Source organism: Rhineura floridana, chromosome 5, assembly GCF_030035675.1.
Source record: "Rhineura floridana isolate rRhiFlo1 chromosome 5, rRhiFlo1.hap2, whole genome shotgun sequence".
Lineage (NCBI taxonomy): Eukaryota > Metazoa > Chordata > Lepidosauria > Squamata > Rhineuridae > Rhineura > Rhineura floridana.
Window position 1 is genome coordinate 147,023,074 of NC_084484.1, and position 13,482 is coordinate 147,036,555.

General features: G+C 44.3%; 1 protein-coding gene across 3 annotated transcripts in view; it reads right to left on the bottom strand.

The window, feature by feature from the left end:
- Positions 1-3,229: 3,229 nt before the first annotated feature.
- IGSF11 (immunoglobulin superfamily member 11) overlaps positions 3,230-13,482 on the bottom strand; it is a 300,570-nt gene continuing 290,317 nt past the window's right edge. For all 3 annotated transcript variants that reach the window (XM_061629549.1, XM_061629551.1, XM_061629550.1), the window contains exons 3-7: positions 12,339-12,546; positions 9,897-10,052; positions 8,528-8,650; positions 6,635-6,785; positions 3,230-5,939 (exon numbers count right to left, since the gene is read on the bottom strand). In XM_061629549.1, the coding sequence (XP_061485533.1) occupies positions 5,498-5,939; positions 6,635-6,785; positions 8,528-8,650; positions 9,897-10,052; positions 12,339-12,546 (1,080 nt within the window). In that variant the 3' untranslated portion in view covers positions 3,230-5,497. The remainder of the gene's footprint in view (positions 5,940-6,634; positions 6,786-8,527; positions 8,651-9,896; positions 10,053-12,338; positions 12,547-13,482) is intronic.

Sequence of the window (13,482 nt, forward strand, 5' to 3'; positions counted from 1 at the left end):
CCTTGAAGTGCATGCCCAATGGTTCCTTGGGAAGAGGCGCCTTTTACATTTCATGCCAAATGCAAGCCCCACTGGAGGTGATTCCGCCTGGGAGCTCCTTAGTGCAGCTGATACCAGTCACAAGTTGGGTTTGCAGCTGGTGGCAATTAGTTCAGGCCACGCTGCAAAGGAAGAAAGGAAAGAACTGGGAGTGCACTTAGAGCACACTCTGGATACTTTCCTTTGAAGTTGGGTCACCTGACAGCATGATGGCATTAGGTGTGTGGCTCCACTAACCTGAATGAGTTAATAGATCTCTTTGTTGAGTCAGTATCCCTTAATCACACAAATAGCTGTAGGATTATACAACAATGCAAACAGAGTTAGGACATTTTCAGGAAAGCTCACAAACAGCTAGACCATCCCATTTATGAAATGTGTCTATATATTCTCCTACAATGAGTGTGTCAGCATCTGCTAAGGGTGTGCAGGGGCTAGAACTGAGCCAGAGTTCCTAAGTAGTTTTTAATCTGGCATTGGCTGTTTTAATGGCTTGATTTTGCATTGTTTGTATTGCAATATTAGTCATGTGGTGAATCACTAGGAGCACATGGAAGAGCAAGGAAGAAATATTATCATCACCATATTTGGATGTCAAGCAGCGCATAGGACTTATTCTGCAGAGTAGTATTATTTGATCAACATCTCCCTGCATTTCCAGAAGACAAAAATATGTTTGGCAGAGTGAAGAATTCCTCTTGCCAAGGAGTGACCAAACTCTGCTGGCATTTTGCAAAAATTATATGCAGAACACAATACAAAACACTCATTGTTCTGAAGCTTGGAAGTTCAACTTTAGGGGAAGGGTATCAAGAACTATATTTTGGTGTCTAAAGGGCTGGGTTTCCCTAAATAATCCAGGATTCTCCCAAAGAATGGTCTGATTCTGGTGATATGGTTCAACTGCTGATTACACTTTTCATCTCAACATGTTTGCTTTATGTGCTTTTAGGAAACAAGTTTGTTCTACCTTTTAATGGGATATAATTGTGCTGTTTGCAATGTGGATGCTATTCTGCTGCTGCTTTTAGTTGTCTTCATTGCCTTGTATTTTTTCATGCACTTGTTTAATCTGTTCTAAACCACTTTGAAGAGCATTTGATCCAAAGGTAGGGTATACATCTTTAAAATATGGGTTTGGGGGTTGAGATAGATGATATCTATGAGGCCCCTTCTAACTCTGATTTGGAACCCTGCACCTGGAGGTGGGCTCTGCAGCTGAGAAACCTGCTCTGCTGGTCAGATGAGTCTCCTTTGTTAATCTAATAGAGTGGCCAGGTGGGCTAATGGGTCTGTTAATGGGCCAGGGATATCCTATTGTTATTGAAACTCTTCAGGAGAGCCCACCCCCACCCCTCATTCCTTGGTTCTAAGAGAGGCCTGTGTTTTTAGCTAGTCTGAGAAGCTGGGAACAGGGGAGACATGCAGAGAAGCCTTCTCCCTGTATGATGGCTTCAGGATGCCTCCTATAATAAGCCTGATGGAAAAGCAAGGTCTATTGGACTGCTAATACTTTGAACTCCTCCACCTTATCCTCAGGCTGTGAATGTGTGCAAATAAACCACATATCATAAAGACACCATAGTCTCCGCTGACCTTCATTCCAATGAAACCAAACCCTGGGTAAGCGCAGAAGCCCCTGGAAGACTCAGGGGGTTAGGTGACGTGCAACAATATGTAAATAAATAGAACAGTTGGGGTAAATGGGAGCAGTCTGTTCCTAAACAATCCTAAACAGGATGGCAAACCATATAAAATATCAGCCCCTGCCCAAAGCATCTTCAGCAGACCGTCTTAACTTGTAAGGGGCCAGGTGTACATGCCTGGAATTCTTTGGGGCTATCCTTGACATTCTTGAGTGCTTTTGTGCAAAGTGAGGATGATGTGCTCTCTTGGTTAAGCCCTGATGATACATTAAGGGAGCAATCCAAACCCAAGGTCTGCTGGGATGAGGTGGGCTTGGACCTATGCCAGCTGAAGTCCCCCATTCCCACTCAGCCAGGAATACACAGGTTTAAGTCTTCCACCTCCTCAGCCAGGGCTGGGGTATCTCAGCCAGTTCAGGCAAGACTGGGTAAATCTTCCAGGGGCAGGGTCTTCCAGGGGCAGGATGAGGCAGGGGAGATATTCCTATTCCAAACTCCTTTCCACTTCGTCACATGACCTAGCAACCCAGTGGAAGTTACACTGGCAAAAAGATGGTGTACGTCCAACTATTTTAAAGACTTGTGCTCTCTCTTGACAGGCTTGGGAACCACCTCAGCTGGTCGTAGCCTCACTTCTAAAAGGAGTTTGCAATAGCTTACTCCGGCTTAATTAGGGCAACATGAATTATGCTGGTCTCCTATAGTTTGGATTGCTTTTTAAGATTTCTTTAGACCTTTGTTTGATTAACCTAAATGCTGAAAGGATAGATATGCCTTTGTTCCTTTGTAATTTCAAGAATGATTTCTTGCGTATTTAGTAAAATCAACAAAGATTACCAAAAAAAAAAAAGATTCCTCCAGAAAGCTCTTCTTTAGTGAATAGGTGCCTTATATCAGATCAGGCCATTTCCCCACCTAGCTCAGTACAGTCTTCCCTTCCTGGCAACAGCTCTGGAGGCTCTTAGGCAGAGGTCTTTCACATCATCCACTTCTTGATGGAGATGCCAGGGAGTGAACTTGGGACTTTCTGCATGCAAAGTTTGTGCTCTCTTGCTGAGCTATGATCGCTCCCTTAAGTCTAAGTTGCTCTGAACTGTTTGGAGGAAGGGTAGGGTATAAAATAGAAACAGATCACTATGTATCTGATACATGTCATATTTGCATCCATTTATTCACAAATTTGTTCCACCCCATTTCCACATTTATCTTTTTTTAAATCCATATGAAAACTCGTATTTAAATATGTACTTAAATACGTATTTTATTACAAAATACATATTTAAATACATACTTTATCTCAATGTACACATTTCTAAAGAGATAAAATACACAACATGTATGCAGTTTGGTATGTTTTGTGAGCTGAGAACTGCATTGCGAAATTTGGAAGAAGTAAAAAACTGCAATAATCGCATTCTGATATCTGTGTATTAGCCTGGGAGGTGCATATTAGGTCAGTTTGTTAGAAAATATGGACCCAACAAAATTCTCTTCCATCCCCTAGTATAATCACAGCAAATAAATAACAAAATCCATAGACAATCTTTTCCCCTTTTATACGAATAAAAGTTTTATTGAATTTTTTTTTAGACAGTTAGAAAGAACAAAGAAAGAGGAGAGTGAACAGTCTCATGAATGGTAGAACAAAGAAAAGCTTTCTGAGCACTGGAGTGTGTGGTGCTGTGGGCAGCATCCCTTGAAAATGTCCTAATTTCTTGTTGTTATAAAAGCAGAGAAAATGCATGTCTGTGTTATTACCCCCTTTATTTTTGCATTGCTGTTTTTTAAAGCATCTCTTCCCCCATCCCCCCAAACTGCTCCCCCCAAAAACCTCTCCAAGTATGGAAAGGAGAAACCAACCGGCAGTGAGCACATGAGGAGAGACTGCTCCCTGGAAAACGTGTATAAATTCAGCAGCCCATCTGTCTACCTGGTGTGCTCGGAAGTCAATGAAGCAAGTTGTGTATGTGGTTTGGGGGGAGAGGGACTTAGAGGGGAGGAGGAGAACAAAGAAGGCACAGAATCTCAGCTAAGCTTCAAACCCAGTGCAACCTGAAGGACTCTCTCTGCAATGATGCTGCGTGGGTATAGAAGGAAATATGGCCTGGGCAGGGAGCTCTCCTAGCAAGCCTCTGTGCCCATTTGGAAGAAAAGTATGAAGTCAGGGAGGGCAGAGTGCAAGCGGAAGAGCAGTAGAAATCCATCTCTAGGAACCCCATTTCCAGTGCATATTGGAAGGTGGAAGGGAGCCTGTGAAACAAACTGCCCGCTCACATAGTGCTGGGGTTAGATCGGAAGGATGTCTTTTCCCCCCATCAGTGCAGAGAAGGAAAGCCTCTTAAGAAGAGCTTCCAAGGGGCGAGTTTCCCTTTAAGGAGATCAGGATGTGTCAGCATTACAGATGAGGCAGGTGTGGACAGTGGGACTCAAGTGAGGTGTCCCTTGGCTCTGCCTTCTCGAGGTATTAGGAAATGCCCTCACAACTCATCCAGGGCATGAACAGACCCTTGCTTGCTTTTTTGAAAATTCTAAATCCTCAGTTTTAATTAAGGCTACTGAAAATTGCAAAAGTGAACCCTGTCAAGTTGGGCAGGCAAGCAGGGAGACAGAAGCAATGGGGCCTCATGCCAGCCTGCCACTGGGTGGTGCCACTTAGAGTCAGCCCCGCCACAAGGAGGGAAATGGGGGCCAATGCCACCATGAGGCACCCTTTTGCCGCTCACTGCTTCCTTGCACACTCTCTCTCTCTCCTTCCCCCCTCCCAGTACTATAAGAAGACCAAAACAGCCAATAAAAGGAAGGTTAAATATGAAGCCTCAAATGTGTGAATTCAACAGTCAGCCTGGCCATGCAAGCCAGCCCCAAATAGCCCTATTAAGGGGACAGGACCCTGCCATGCAAATGCGTCAAAGCCCAGCTGTTTGAAAAATGTCAGCCCCGCACCTGGAAAACACAGCACAGCTTTGTATAAGCAATGGAGGCTTCAGCTTTCTGCCCCACGCCATTCCCTCCCTCAGAAATTCCTCCTCTCAACAACAGCAAAACAGCAGCAGCACATTCTGGCACCAAGCAGCTCATCTGGGAACAATGCCAAGGTGGCACTCAAAGAGTTTCCATGGAGGTGACAAGGCGATGCTGGAAGCATCCAAAAAACTAGTGCAAGGTTGGGGCAAGCGGGTTACAGAACATTCAGTTTGGGAAAGAGGAAAAGCAGGAGAGGGATGGAAAGAACAAACGAAAGAATAAAATATAGCTCTCAGACCAATTCCCATTCTGCCCCTCCTCCCTTCACCTGTCTTGTGACTCTCTCCCTGACTTGTTCTTCTGAGACCAGCATTTCGCCACTTCTCCCCAACTACATTATCCATTTTGAGCCAAGCAGCCAATGTGCCATCCTTAAGGCGGTTGGGTCTTCCCCTCTAATGGCCCATCCATTGACTGTTGGCTCTCTAAACCCCACCTCACTCGCCATCCTCGGGGGTAACATCTCCCCATTCATGTTAGGTAGAGCTTAGAAACCAAGTGCAGCAGCAGCCCCCTGTGACACCTTGTGTGCCCCTCCATTTGGCCTTGGCACACCAAGCCACAGCTGAGGAGCCCCCTGAGATCATAAAGGGTTGGAAAGCCAAGGGGGAACCATCACACCAGTGGGGAGTGACTGGGGTGGGGGAAAGAGCACAGAGGAGAGGCTTGATCATCCCCTTCAATGCATTTCAGGGAGGAAGAGGAGGGTCTCTTTGTTTTGGCCAAGTCTTCACCCCCCACTCAGTGCAACAACAGGTTCTTGTTTTCCCTAGAACCACACCCACTTCCTACACCAAAGAGCCAGCTCGGCTCTGCACTGGCACCATGACAGGCACCGCACCTATCCTCTCCAGCGTTGCCTGGCTCACAGCATAGGAGCGAGTGTGCTGGGGTCTTGGCTTCCGGCTCACTGAGCCATTGCTTCTAGCCATCTCCTGTGGAGAGGGGGCTGTATTGGTTGTTACCACCAATGTCTTGGGTGGAGGGGGAGCTGAGTGGCCTCCATTGGCGTAGACAGAGCGGGCATTGGTGCTTCCACAGCGGGAAAAGGACTGGCGTGCATCATTGTGGAGGCGACTGAAGGAGTCTGTGGCATGGTTTGCTTTGGGGTCATTCCAGTATTGGCTGTTGTACGTGTTGGATGAAGTGAGAGTGTCATTCTCTGATGAGGAAGCATCACCGTGGAATGCTTTTGTGGATGAAGAGCATTTGGGTGGCAGATCATCCTCCCTAGGGAAACAGGAGGCCATTATTACTACTGTATTTGTGCTCTGTTCTCAACACCCCCATCCCTAGCATGAACAAAAACATTCCCTCAGCTTGCACTGGTGGGGTGCATGGAAAAAAGCAACTAATTCACACCACGATGCCAGGTTTGTCTGAATGATGTCACAACTGTGATCTCCTTAAATCTTACATTTCCAATTTCTGTGCTTGTATCTCAGCATCAGATTGTTAGGGTTGAGATCTGACAGAACATAATGATGACTTACAAAGGATGGTAGAAATGAGCAATGCTGGTCATGCACTCCTGGGAGCCTTTTGCGTCTTGTGGGAAATGGGTATGTAAATGGGGATCCTTCCCAAATAGTCCAACACTTGCCTTTGACTCCCACTACTGATCAATTCTTATATTACCAGGAATGGTGAATCTGTTCACATGCCACTCCTGGTAACATAAGACATTATGGGTGCAGCTGACCTTGTATTTAATGGCCAGGTCACTACCACTAATGAAAGGATCAGGAATGAGATTACTGTATGCTAAAATCTTACTATGACTGAGATAGAGGAAGCTTCCTTGCAGCTCAGCTGGAAATAAATTATGGGATCTACCCTCCACCTTCTATAGCTTAAACTGTGACATCCCTGCTTTGACAGCAGGGGAAGGAAGGGACAGAGAAATGTCACTTCAAATGCCAAACCTTATCTCATTGGGAATCTCCTCCTCCTCTTCCTCCTTGTGTTTGTTCTTCCAGTAAAAGAGTGTCACAGCCACTGCAACAATGCAGACAATGAGCACAACTACCCCTGCAGCTGCAGCTCCAGCAATCAGGCCAATGCTCCGGGGATGGGCTGCATGGAACATGGAAGACATAAGAATTCTGAGTAGTAAATAGATGTGGAGCAAGTTCAACTGAGCCTCAACAAGTTTTGAGCATCTGGAGAGACTGGTAGTATTTTCTAGCTCGATACCTTATATCACCTAAAATTATCACTCCATCACACCAGCCAACTACTATCCAGTCTGGGACCCTAGGAGACAGCTAGAGAAGAAGCATTTTCAGAATGGAACCAGACCTTCGGCATTACAGTGGATTCTTGGCCCATTCAAATATAGACCAGAGAGCTCTGTGTAGTAAGGAGTTTGTCTTTTCCCAGGACCCATCATATTCTGGAAATTTATGGCATGGAGATGTGGCAGCTGAGTGCAGCTCAGGGATTTGCTCAGAATGTGCTAAGATGCTGCCTCATATACTCTTGATGCCTTTGATGCAGAATGGTGGTGGGTCACTATTTCCTCAAATTCTTGCCACGCTAGAGGCCTTTGGATATGTACATTCAGGAGTGCATTCCAGAATTCATCCTGCCTGGTTTGTTTTGGCAGAGTGGACTGGTTCCATCCACTCTCAAGCACAAACAAAAGGCCTAGCATGCCTAGGGCCTTTGCACATGCCTGAAGGGCTGGGATATTATGGGAATGGGCAAATAAAGTGAATGGCTTCCCAGATATATCAGAGGTCTCAACTCTGAGGGCCAACCTAGATGTTACAAAGAAGAGTTGGGATTGGATTTCTGCATGTTGTTTTCTTTTGAAAGCAGCTGTGAGGCCTATCCATTTGCACTGGGGCTGTGGTGCAGGGGAGGGAGTCTATCCCTTGTGTTGCAGTGCTCATCCAACAAGCACACACATAGACACATACACGCCAGAGCAGCTATTAACTGCAGAAGGAAAACCATATGGGCACAATGGGCACCTGCATGCAGGTGTCCATTTGGATGTGGTCCACAATTTGGGAGGAAGGCTTAGAGCCCTCCCACCCAGATTTAAATCACCACACACACACACACTGCTTTTAAGAGAAAAAAATTACATGGGGAGGTCCAATGATGGATCATCCGTGGTCTAGTCTGGCTTGCAGGAAAAACACTCTGCCTTTACTACATTGAATTTCTCAGATTATTTTTAGAAGCAGTAGCTTTCATTAAAAAAAAATGCTGTTTTTCAAAACTTTTTGTAGCAGGATCAAATGATGTATGTGGTGGGCAATCCAGTTTCTTATGCAATGAAAGTGGTCTGCTCCAATATCCGTTTTCAATTTCAAATATTTGCATCTGAAATATCTATTGTGCGGGACCAGCAGAAGCTTCATTCCTAACTGTAAACTCCCAAACATACAGAGAAGTTCCATTAATTACAGAATACGTACTTTTGCTTTTCGCCGATCTGTTTCAACAACATAAAAAAATGGGGCTCAAGGATCTCATTCATGATAAGACTAGTGAGTCTGGGGAGAAGCTTACAGATCTTACTGAAAACAAGATCGATTACTGTTGTTTCTCACATTACAGCGGAGATTGGGAATACAGAATGAAGACACTCATGCCTTTGCTTTTCCCGTTACCTGTGTAATGAATGAAATAGCTTAAAGACAGAGGTACTATGGGGTTGGAGCAGGGAGGGCAATGCACTGCTTCTGCAGGAAATAATGTCATGCCCACATCTAACTTGTGAGTTAACCTTTGATGGACAATAAGACATTAGGCTGAATTGTACAAGACAACCCATTCCAAGTCCCTCATTTAAATTGACTTACGTGCAATTACTTGAATTTCAAGAGAACAGGTGCTGCTTCCAATGACATTAGAAGCCACACACTGGTAACGTCCTGATGATGCAGTGCTAATGTTGCGAAGAATGACTGTTCCCTGAACTTGGTCTAGATGGGAGGGAAGAAAAAGATCTAAATTAAATTAGTGATGGAAGGGGTGGTAGTAGAGAGAAAGACAGCAATTCAACCAGAGCCTTGAAAAGGCAAATCCAGCAAATCATAAATTCTATTGCAAGACTATTAAGAGATAAATTAGAAAATAACCTTCAGATGAAAGCATTCAACACAGATAAGATTAGTGTTTAAGGAGCTTACAATGGACATTTTCTTCTTAAAGATTATGATTTTTTACACATGCAAGAGTTTAGGACCAAGAGAATAAAGCAAGATAACCATCAAAGGCCATCAACAAGCTAACTCTTGTTCTTACAAGGAACTGAAGCACACTTGTTAACTTCAGACGACTAACTGGTGGTGATGTGTATGGACTGCTGCACGGGAATTCCTGTGACCGTCATTTGTTTCAAACTATTTTTAATATTGAATTTTAAATTGCTGTAGCCCACCCTGGGACTTTGTGGTGAAGGGCGAGTAAGAAATTGAAATAATAATAAAAATCCCATATTAAACAATCAAGACATGGTTGCTTTTGCATTGATCCCATCACTGTTTCACCCATGTGCTCAAATTCACTGCGCACGCTTTGCAAGACACTTTCAGTGTCTGTCAACTTGTTTTCACTCAGAGACTAGACTGGCACCACCAGCATCAATACAAGGGATGAAGATTTAGAAGGCTCATTAATTCACATCTCCAATGGGCATGAAACATGCATATCTAAAGTAAGGATAGCTAAGCTGCAGCACTGTTCTGCAAGCAAACTACTATGGCATAGCATCACCCTTGCACTCAGGCCTGCCTCTTTTGCACTGCACTCCCAGGCTCAACAGGCTAAAGACAAAACTATACTGCCTCATGGGGAGCTACAGTGTACTTTCGCTTTTCCCAAAAGTTTCACCACCCCTGCACTAAGGTGTGTATCCATTTTAAACATAATTGGAATTTCCACTAGAGGGCACCCAGTGATCTATAGGCTCAGTTGCTTTCATTATACTGGACAGAGTATTTCCTCCTTATTTGTTATTTTTATAGAGCTTTTGCACTCATCATAACAACATTACATGTTTTCCTCTCCTCTATGACTTCCTTGGATCTGCTGGGGTTTTTTTTCTTTTCAAATGTAGGCAATCAGGCAGCAATTTGGGACAAACCGCATAAAATTGTGACCTCACTGGCAAAGGAAAAACTAGACAAACCGCAATGGAAAATAAAAAGGTGGGAATGCAATGGTCACCTTGTGTGGCTGTCGGAGGCAACTTGGGAGCACTGTTCAGTCTTTCCCAGTAGTAGGTTGGATGCGGGATGCCTTCTTCTGAATTGCAGGTCAATGTAATGTCACTGCCAATGTTCAAAGAGCCCTGAATTCTGCAGACTGGGGCAGATGGCGGAACTACAACAAGAAAAGATGGCAAAGCAGGAGCTGTGTTCAATGGATGAGCAGTTTTTCTCTCTGTCTGTCTATATTTTTGTGACCAGTATAGAGTGTTAGCCCTGGAGTATGGACCATTTTTAAAAAGCAAAAAAGGCAGGCTGAGAAGACAAACGATACAGATAGCTGAAGAACAGCTTGCCTGAGGAAGCAACAGGCAAGGTCACCTGCTAAGGCTTTTGCAGCTGTCGAGCCAGCTCAGTCATAACTGCTGACTTAATTGTGGCCATCTTCGATTAGCGTCCTTTGTGGGGAAGAACAATATCTGTAGCTCCCTACCAGCTAACACAATAAAGATATCATTAAAACTTTTTGCTGTGAGCCAAATTCTGCTATCTGGATGGAGGTGGAAGGTTTCACATTATTCCCTTCGCAAAAAGATAGCACAACTACTGGGAAAAGAAGGTACTATATCCTTGGAAGCACCAAATACAAAGAAATAATGATAGTGGCATAACAAAAATGGACCACAGACATATATCCCCACATTTCTTTTATATCTATTGCTGTTGACTGTACCTGCAGTTATCAAGAGTGGAGTGAACTTTCCATATTCTGAAAATTTAGTCTGAAATTGGTGGAGGGTAAGTGTGAAGAAGACAGGGGAGAAACTCACTGGGGCTCTCCCAACTTTTTACTGCTGCCAACCAGCATGTTTAATTCCTTAGAATGCAACATCGTAATGTACCATCATTCTGAGGAGAAAAAACAGTGGCCCACATGCACAGCTACCATTTTAGGACATTTTTGCTCAGCCCCATGCAATAAAGGATTCTGTGGAAGTGGCCAGAGAAGCCTCCCCAGCTGTTGACCGAGCTGTTGTGATGTCATAGAATGCTCATAAACCGATGAATACTGGGGAAGGGAAACCCACAGCAAAGAAAGTTTACAAATAGTAGGACAGATTTGAATATTTCCAGGGTGATGGCTTTGGTTGGTTGGGGAAAAGAATAACCACTTGAAGGTGGGGGCCTATGTTTGGACAGGTGGCCAGACCTTTTTTGGGGGGCGGGGGAGGTACTTTGTAAACATATAGCACTCTAAGGTGGTCAGAGGGCTGCTATGTGGAAGGAAGGATTTTTTTTAAAAAAAATAGAAAAATACATAAAACAGGCCATTACATACATTACACACCATAAAGCAAATGACTTTCTTTCCCCTCCATGGATGTCAGTGAGTCCCATCCATCCATTGGAAATAAAGGTTTGAAGAAGGCTGCACCCAGCTCTAGTAAACAGTCCAGTTGATGTGAGGGAAGTGAAGGCTGGCTGAGGCAAAAAACAAAATCCCTAATGTCCTAGGAACATTTTAGCCCCACCAACTTAGCCCTCAGAAGGTTGGCCGGGTATGAATCCAGCCATGGGTTGAAAGAGGTTCCCGCCCCCAGCTTACAGCCTGGTAAACTAGGCTTCAAGAGCACTTCATAGGGTGCAGCCGCAGTCAGCTGGCCCCTAGGGCCAATCCAAACACACCCAGCCCCTTCATACCTGAGCCTCAGAGCCAGCTCCACAATCTGTAACATGTCTGATTTGTGAGGACCCTGGCCCGCTCCTCCTCCTGTTCCATTTCCTCCTGACTGCTGTCTCAGTTTGTGGCCCCTGTCTAAATTGACTTTATGCCTGCCTCTTGTTCTGCAGATCCTGATCTGCCTTCCCTGGAACTCAACCTTCTCCTGGGCTGACAGACAGCTCCCTGAATCTTTGCTCCTCATAGCCAAGAGCAGACCCCTGGTGAGCCATGACAGGAGCAGAAACCTTGGGAGCTGGTGACTATGAGAGCAAAGGGAGCACAGGTTTGCTTGGTCTCTATGCTGATTAGACTTCTTTACCTAATCGTGACAGTGACATAGGAGGAAAAGATCGGCAGGATGCATTTTTTCCTGTCACCGTCTGCGCTACAATGAGAAAAGTCACTTGAAGTGAAATTCTCTCTTCTATGCAACAACCAAATTAGGACTTCCCAATGATTGCTACAGTGTGGGAAGGAGAGGGGGAGTTTCCGCCATGTGCGCCTTGTCTCGTTTTCAGGCTGACACTCCTGGCCTCCATTGCCAATCTAACCACCCACAATCTGAAGTTAGTTTGGCATTCACACAGCTGAACCTTCTGCCCCATCTGTGCCTTCACTTGTCCCATGCTGAATGCTGTTGTGCGGCAGACAATGTTTCAAGTGTCAAGGAAAAAAGAGTATTCCATGTCTGGCTTTTCCTGGCTTAGAGGGGTTGGACTACTAGAGCAAAGCACATACCCAAGACGTTAAGCCCGATGACTCCAATATTCCGGCTGCCTCGGTCTGGGAGATTGGTGACCAAACATTGATAAGTCCCGGTGTCTGAGAGCTGGGTGTTGTTGATGAAGATGGAGGCACTAGTGGCTGGCATCGTCATGGCAAACCCCACTCGCCCATAAAACTGGGGTGCAACATCAAAAATCTGACCTCCCTGGTAAATAATAACCTGGGGGGGAAAAGACATGACCTCCTCAAGCAAAATAATGGTTTAATAAGGACTTTTCACTCATACACACGCTTCAGTGCCCTGTGGTTTTAGTGCAATTAAAATACAACAATTGTGTTTTGAGCCTAGAATAAGCTATAAGGACTGCTTGGGTACTTACTATGCACTCCATTTCTACATTTGCTACCATGGAGAAGTATTTGCACATTAGATTTAAATGATACACAGAAACTACAATGAAATGTTTCCCTAAAGGGAAGAATCAGACCTAGTCTATTTTATGTCTTTCTGTTTACAAGAATGTTACAAAGAGACTTATAAGCAGGGATGTTTTCGTATCTCCTTCCTCTTGATTTTGGAGTTCTGAAATACATAGTCTGGTTTCCAAAGTGGAACAAATGCATGAGGAATCCTCCTCTGTTTAAATTTTTTATTTTCATATTTTGTACAGAGCATTGAACATGGTCAGTTTCCTGCAGTTTTTAGTTCCTTCACAGCCAGCCCCACACACATAATCATGATGTTCAGGAGTGCTTTAATACAACACTGGGCAGTCTTGATGCATTCGTATGCACAATTGCATCAAGATTCATTTTTGTGTGGTGTTTTACAATTGTTTGTGTCATACGTTTTGATAAACCACGACAAAAACAAAAAGCAGCATTTTTACCGACAATGGTGTGTGTTTGTGTGTATGATTTTATTTAAATCTATTTAGACTGATTTTCTTAGGTATTTAATTATTAATTATTTAGTATGACAGTGAGAAAAAGCCTGTTCCGGAGGAGTGTGCATTCATTTTAAAAATGAATGAAAATGAAACAAATTAATTGCCTGTAAAATTGAGACCTTTTGTCCTATCTGTCTGAAATTTGGCAAGTGTGGTTAAATTAAAAAAAAGACTCCTAGTCAGAGCCTAACTGCTCCCTCTCTTCC